At 43.9% G+C, this 7,500-nt stretch overlaps 1 protein-coding gene across 1 annotated transcript in view; it reads right to left on the bottom strand.

Annotated features, from left to right (window-relative positions):
* Nucleotides 1-4,877, bottom strand: part of slc38a10 (solute carrier family 38 member 10) — a gene marked incomplete at its 5' end in the record, with an annotated part of 11,379 nt that extends 6,502 nt beyond the window's left edge. Inside the window, 1 exon segment of the mRNA XM_084456173.1 lies at nucleotides 4,820-4,877. Coding sequence (XP_084312299.1) covers nucleotides 4,820-4,877 — 58 coding nt within the window.
* Between the last annotated feature and the right edge of the window lie 2,623 nt (nucleotides 4,878-7,500).

The raw sequence follows: 7,500 nt of genomic DNA, 5'->3' as shown, positions 1-7,500 counted from the left end.
TGTGGGTGCTTTTATTGCAGAGGGTAAGGGTGGAACTGTTCTCGTATGATCTGTTATGGCCTCCATATGATGTCATGATGTTGTGCTGTGTGTGTGTGTGTGTGTGTGTTTGTATGTGTGTGTGAGTGGGGGGAGAGGTAGAGGTTCCTGCGCACACATTAACACACACATGTGCGAGAGTGTTTCTCGTCACCCATTTTGTCAATAGGTAGGGAGTGGAGACAAGGGGGGGGGGTGTGTGTGTATGACATGTATGTCAGCTGGGCAAGGGAAGGGGGGGGGTAGATCTGACCCCCATGACACCCCACTGCCCCCCCCCCCCACACACACACACATACATCTGGTTTGGCCATCGTTCCCATTCGCAACTAACATGCCCTTCCCCCCATACACACGCACACACGCACACACACACACACACACATTAATTCTCCTCGTAGTGTTATGGTCTCCACTCTCTCTATCACTGGCAAAGTAAACGTAGCACGTGAAGATGATGAATGGGTTATCCCATGCCGGAAACACACGTTAGGAGAGAGAGAGAGAGAGAGAGAGAGAGAGAGAGAGACCCCCAGCCACCCTCCCTTCCCTCTCTCCTCCTGTCCACTCCCCCTTTCTCCCCCTTTCCTATGCCCTCTCCTTCTTTACTCCCCCTCTCTCTCTCCCCTCTCCCCTCTCCCAACCTCTTTCTCTTCCCTAGTGTTTCTTCCTCACCGCCACACCCCCCCCCCCCCCCTTCTCTCTCTCTCCATCCCTCTCTCCCCTCTTCCTCTCCCTCCTCCCGGTGACCCGACCCCGTCTCCTTCCTTCCTCTGGCCTGCTAGCACACCTGGCCCCACCCCCCGCCCTCTGTCTGGTCATCATCCACCCCACAGTCCCTCCACCTCCCCCAGAACCTCACACCGCCCCCTAGTGGTGCCTCAGTTAATACATGTGTGTGGGAGTGTCCTCTATGTGTGTGTGTGTGTGTGTGTGTGTGTGTGTGTGTGTGTGTGTGTGTGTGTGTGCGTGCGTGTGTGTGTCAATGACCACCAGACCAAAGGTATTTTCATCCCCCCCTCCCCCTCCCCACCCAAAAAAAAAAAAGTATTTATTGTTCAAAGTTATAGTTACAGAGGGGTCATAGTGTAACATGTCATAACCACAGCCTACCACACGATAACAATAGTGTAACATATGACACCCAGACAGACATCATCACATAGTAGGCTACTGAATACGCGAGGCTTGATCAGACGCTGTTCTCCAATCATTCAATGGAGATTTTGAACCTGCACGAGGTCCTCAACCTATTAAATAAAGCACAGATGGATCTAGGAAGAGGAATTTGTTTATTACAAATCATGCATCAAGAACATACCAACTTTGACAAAAGCTCTGGTGCTGTTTTTATGTCCAGAATGTATTTTTCTTATCTTAGGCAATATCATTTATAACATATATCATAATAGGCTATATCATTTGAACTCTTCAAACTTGGTTATTATGGAAACTTGACCCACTGACGCTGAACGCCGTAAACACCGTAAACCCAAGCCCACTTCACTAGGACCGTCCTCCGGTGTCTGAGGCCTAAATGCCTCACATTCACGTCCGTGAGCTCACCCACTAACATTAATTTAGAGATATTTGCTCACAGTTCCAACACGTTTGGTCTCGCCATGTTAACAAGCCCGTGTCTGTAAAACGGAAAGGCAGGGAGAGAGAAACGTTGCATCGATTTTCTTGTTCTATCAAATTAGTGTGTTTTCAACGCGGCGGAGTAATTGGGAGAGGCTTGAATGTGAGAATATCAGAGTGGGCCCACCGACGGGCTAATGAATAGAGAGCTGGTTTTATTCCCCCAATCAGGAAAGTGTGCTGAATGCATGTGAATGATTCCTGCCAACGTGCTGCTTTAGCCCAGATGGGTTAAACACAAACCAAACAAATATGTGTCTCTTTTTGTAACTGTCTACATTGTGAAATGTGGCAAATTAAATTAGTCAAATAAGATGAGTATGCCTAGGTAGCCTATGGCCTAAAGGCTATTTCTGTTGGCGCTGGCAGGATCCTCTTTACTCGGTTAGGTGTCTTCTCACTCGGTCACACCGTCACCCGGAAGGCGGCTGTCTGTCAGTAGGCTATCCTCTCTCCTCTGTTTGTAATTATTGTTTACGCTGTTTACCGCTAAACCGTCTATTCCTTGTTCTAATTTCACGGTCGACAGCCACGAAATTATTCTGCTTCACGTAAATGTGAAAGTCGCCGATACATTTTTATTCTCAGCGTTATCCTCCCGGATAACAACATGATCATTTTATAATAAACCAGTTTGACCTTAAAGACAAACGGTTATTCAAACTGGAATTTACAACAAAGACAAGAAACTAACCAGCGAGACTAAATTTGTTAAATTTAATCCATGCATATTTTACATAACGATTTTGCCTATTATTACAATTTGAAAGATCCTGCAGTGTGAGAACGGCGACCAATTTATCATTCATTGCACTAAATCGCAGCGGAGATTGCATTTAATTGACGTTGTATTGTATTTCCTAGCTGGGCGCCTTCTGCCTATAGGGTTAGGGGTTCTCTCTCCGCCCGTCCCAGCCCAGCGGGGAGGCGAGAGAGGCTCCCCTCCCCCCTCCTCCTCGGCTCGGTGCTTTGGTCACCTACAACGATCAACTGGTAGCAAGAGAAAGGCCTTGCACCCTGACCACTGCCCCTGCTGAAGCACAAGCCAAATATGCAGTAGATCACTAAGAAACGACACTCAAACTAAGTCAAGATTTTTTTTTTTGAGGCATGATGGCTTCGTATCCTCAAGTCAGTTAAAGTATGGGGTGTATATTTGGAGCAGTAGGCCTACAATGATACAATTCTTATGTTAATTCGTCCACGTTGTCGAGTCTATTGTGCTATACGCGGCTTAACTTTGCAGCATCTTTGTTGAAAACAGTCTTATCTGCAGTCACAAGTTTGCTCACAACCAAATAGACACGATAGCGGTTCTGGAGATGGACGCCCGTGTAAGCACAAGCCCGTTCCTGCTGAAATCCCAGCCGTGCTAAAGGACTGGCCCGGTTTAGCCAATTCCCATCTGATGCGCAAATCATGTTTAAAGAGATTGCAATGTTTCTTTCATACTTGAGGCAGTTAGTTTCCAAAACACTGCGTAAACCAACGGACTCCTCCACAAAATGGGGGTTGCAACGCAAGGTCAAACTCAGTCTAAACCTTGTGAAATCTGCAGGCTTCAATGTTTGTTCCTTCGAAACTTTTTAAATGCCTTGCTTTTAAACGATTGAGCTTTGTGTAAGTGGAGTCCACCTTGTTTCAAATCAATGATCTCGAAATAGATAAATTCCTCTAGCTCCCTCCCTTTCCTGTGTTCATACAGGCAGGTAGGCATGTGTTGTCCCCCCCCCCCCCCCCCCCCACCCCACCGCACAAACACGCACTTCGCTACAACTATCCTCGTCTTTATACCGATAACTTTGCCACAGATGATATCTTTGTGTGCGTCCATGGAAAGCTAAGGTTTGAGAACCCCGGTGAACCTTCAAAACACATTCAGTTGTTGAAAACAACATTCTTTAGCGTATAGCCTAACCGTCATGGCTCGGTACAAGCAACAGAGTTGAAAGAGATGTGTCCTAATAGGCTGTCTGTGCATTTATTGCGTCTGCATTGAGACCTTTCAGCAGCCATGGCCCTAATAGGGTTTGCTTCAATCAGGTTATGGACGAAATTTCACCAAGAGGCCAAACTAGCATATTGCATACATTGATTAAACCCTTACTTTTGTCAAAACTAAAAAGATCATCTTCAGCCGTATAAGATGTAGGCCTGGATAAAACGTGGGACTAATTCCATCGTGTAGCCTAGTTGCGGAGGATTTCCATCTTTTAAAACTTTCCTTCAGACAAGCACGGTCCTCTCCATTGATCCATGTTCAGTCATTACTGAGAGACAAATGCAATTACGGATATTCAAGTGTTGCACATTTAAACTGTAGCCTATACAAAAGCATAGCAAAATATGATTTTAAAAATAAGTAATAAAAGTCAAGCAAACTTAATAATTCTACAAGAAGAGCTCGTTTAATGATAATAGTAATAATAACAATAACAACAACAACAATAATAATAATAATACTATTAGACTAATACAAATAATAATAGGCCATTATATATTATTATTAGGTTTGTTATATTGTTTGTATAATAATAATAGGCTACTTGTTATTGTTGTCATTATTATTATTTAATTTATTATTATTGGTAGCAGCAGTAGTAGTCCTAGTAGTAGTAGTAGTAGTTGTAGTAGTAGTAGTACAACTACTGTTATTATTGGGCTATTAGTAGTATAGCCTAATTATTGTAATCGTAATCGTTTTTATAATTATTGTCATGGTTGCTATTATCATTGTTATTATTATTAAACTGTTGTCACAGCAGCATAATCCAGGACGTTTGGTTGGCTTAATCACTGTATAATATAGGCTCCAAAAACGGCTGTTATTTAAAGAGAGTAGGCTATCCTAAATGCAAGCAATAGCCTACATACAGATGGGGAATATTTAGTCCGTCCATCCATGTTTCTATGATAGTTTAATTATTTTTACATCTAGACTAATGAGCCTACAGACAAATAAACAGCCAGATCTGACGAGGTCGTCTCTGGGAAAATGTTGCTATTTTCCTCCTGATATATTTAGCATTGGGCCATGCCTTCAGAGGGCCTTGTTATTATTGCTATTATCGCCGTCATCATGTTCATACAGAAAAGCTCCCCCTCCCGCCGCAGTCACTTCGAGTTAACTTCACCACACCGTGCACGGGCCCCCGCGCCATTCTCCCAAACACACCGTGCACGGGCCCCCGCGCCATTCTCCCCAAACACACCGTGCACGGGCCCCCGCGCCATTCTCCCCAAACACACCGTGCACGGGCCCCCGCGCCATTCTCCCCAAACACACCGTGCACGGGCCCCCGCGCCACTCTCCCCAAACACACCGTGCACGGGCCCCCGCGCCACTCTCCCAAACACACCGTGCACGGGCCCCCGCGCCATTCTCCCCAAACACACCGTGCACGGGCCCCCGCGCCACTCTCCCCAAACACACCGTGCACGGGCCCCCGCGCCATTCTCCCCAAACACACCGTGCACGGGCCCCCGCGCTATTCTCCCCAAACACACCGTGCACGGGCCCCCGCGCCATTCTCCCAAAACTCCACCGTTCAAACGTTCGAGCGAAAAAGAGCAATTTGGGGGTTTGTTTCAATGCCAGCTTGTTACATTTCAATCATCCACAATGCATAATACAGAATTGTGTGCATATTTGTCATTCATAATTAAAGATAAACAAACAATGAGTTTTATTCTAGCCTATGAGAGTGTCTGTTGGTGTGTGTGTGTGTGTGCGTGTGTGTGTGTGTGTGTGCTATAGTTGGTGTGTGTAGGCTACAGGACGCCCACAGAAACAGCCAACAGAACGGAACTCGGAGGACGGTGGATGGCAGACTATTGCACAACTGGTTTACTTTTTTTTTTTTTTTTAAGAAATAAAATAAAATAAGTGAGTTTCCAGTGTTATAGTTGAATGACGATATTATCAATAATATAAATTGTTTAAGATTTGATATTCAGTTGTGTTTTGGACATTTATTAGATTTGCAATTTGCACACGCATAATTAGGCCTATCTTCTTTACCAAAAATGCCTCAACAAATCCCAATTCTACAGGTCAAGATTTGCCTTATTTTCTTGCAGATGACACAGTACTGCTGTCATAAAAGATAGAAGTATAGATAGGCCTAATTACTGGACATATAAGCACACATATAGACCTGATATTAAAACTGAAAACGTCTCAGTTGTTGGGAATGAAGTTAAAATTGCTCGATTAAAAATATTAATAAAACCTACGGTTTTAGATATGATATTAACATAGGATAGGATTAACACAGGATATATTCACATCGTTTTAAGAAATGCATGTTTGAGAGCAAAACAATTATACTCAATGTAGGCTATTATGGTTTTTAAATATCTGGGGTTTAAACAAAGGCTATTTATAATTTCCACCTAAATTGGGGAAACATAACGCAGTGTTTGACTTTAGAAACCGGTTGCAGTTAAAAGAAATAAAGAGTTAGTGTTAACAGGCTCCTCTTTATCTAGGTATGGACTACACACAAAGGATTTCAACATGGCGAATGAGGCGCGCCCACCCCGCCCGTTCGATCGATTTTAAGGTTTTATTGGTGTGGGTTTAACGCCTTGAACGCACCACTGCATCCTGCAGCAGTGAAAGGCCCTTCTACATTTCTAAATAACACTCACGAATCTCATAAATAGACATGGAAATCTACTACTGCTGAAATAAATCGAATTTCAACACAATATTTACGTGGTGCAGGGTTACACCTACCAGGCCTAGGCTAACATCCGAGAGGAATTGCGAGCAAAGTGAAAACAAAAGCCGACTGCATTTTCGAATGTTTATCAATATCAACAAAATATTTTGAATGTAGGCTAATTATAATCAAGGATAGCCTATCCCAATGTATAGATTGTTAGTCTACAGCCAGCATTTGGTTATTTTTCTTCATACTGAATTACTGAAGTTAATCAAACTGCAAACTAAAAAATATATTTTCTGTACATTGACAGTATAGTAGCAGTATAGTAGGCTATTTCTGTATATTCTCCTGGACAATTTTTCATAGTTTGCTGAATTGCATATCATGTGCTACGATCTTGATAATTGTTTAAAAAATAAAACATAGGCTATATTAGATTATATAGGCCCAAGCTATAAAATACCATAACCAACTACTGACTAGAAATGCATTGTGCAAAAACCTCAGCAAAACTGAATTAGGTTATTAAAATAATAAAACATATAGGCCTACTGGTCGTTTCCCACCTTTTCTGGTTAAAAATAAATCCTTCACAATTCCATTCATCTCGCAATAATATTAGAAATGTCCAGCATCCTCTCAGTGGCTGTGATTTCCAGTAATCACTATTTAAGTTTTCCTTGATTGTGAGTTCAGTTTTTGCTGGCAGGTTGTAACATGAGCGGTTCAGACGGATGCAGTTCAGCTCAGGAATACAAATAAAGCGCATAGTCTACTATGCAAAACCCCAGGTTTGAAAACGCGCGCCCAAGCACCCGACTCCGTGTCACGGGGGGGGGGCGTGTTCCATACAGGCTCGGTGTCGCGCGCACAGGCTACGTTCCCGTGTCGTTGTAGAACTCGAATATGAAACCATCCCTGGTATCCCCGGTAGCCTCACACACGTTACCGATGAAAACACGCACCCGTACCTCAATCAACAACCCGAATTGTCCATTTGCTCCGGCAGCGAGAGAGTAAGATCATGCGCATTCGCGGTGCCATTCCAATGTCCCCATCCCCCCACCCGAAAAACAGAGCACTTTCTCCGCAAGACGACTTTCCCGTTTCTTCCGCCTCGACGAGAGGAATTCCCTCCAGCGAACAT

This window comes from Borostomias antarcticus (assembly GCF_949987555.1).
Source record: "Borostomias antarcticus genome assembly, chromosome: 22".
Taxonomy (NCBI): domain Eukaryota; kingdom Metazoa; phylum Chordata; class Actinopteri; order Stomiiformes; family Stomiidae; genus Borostomias; species Borostomias antarcticus.
Note: the sequence above shows the minus strand (reverse complement) of the source record. Positions and strands in the feature narration are given on the sequence as shown.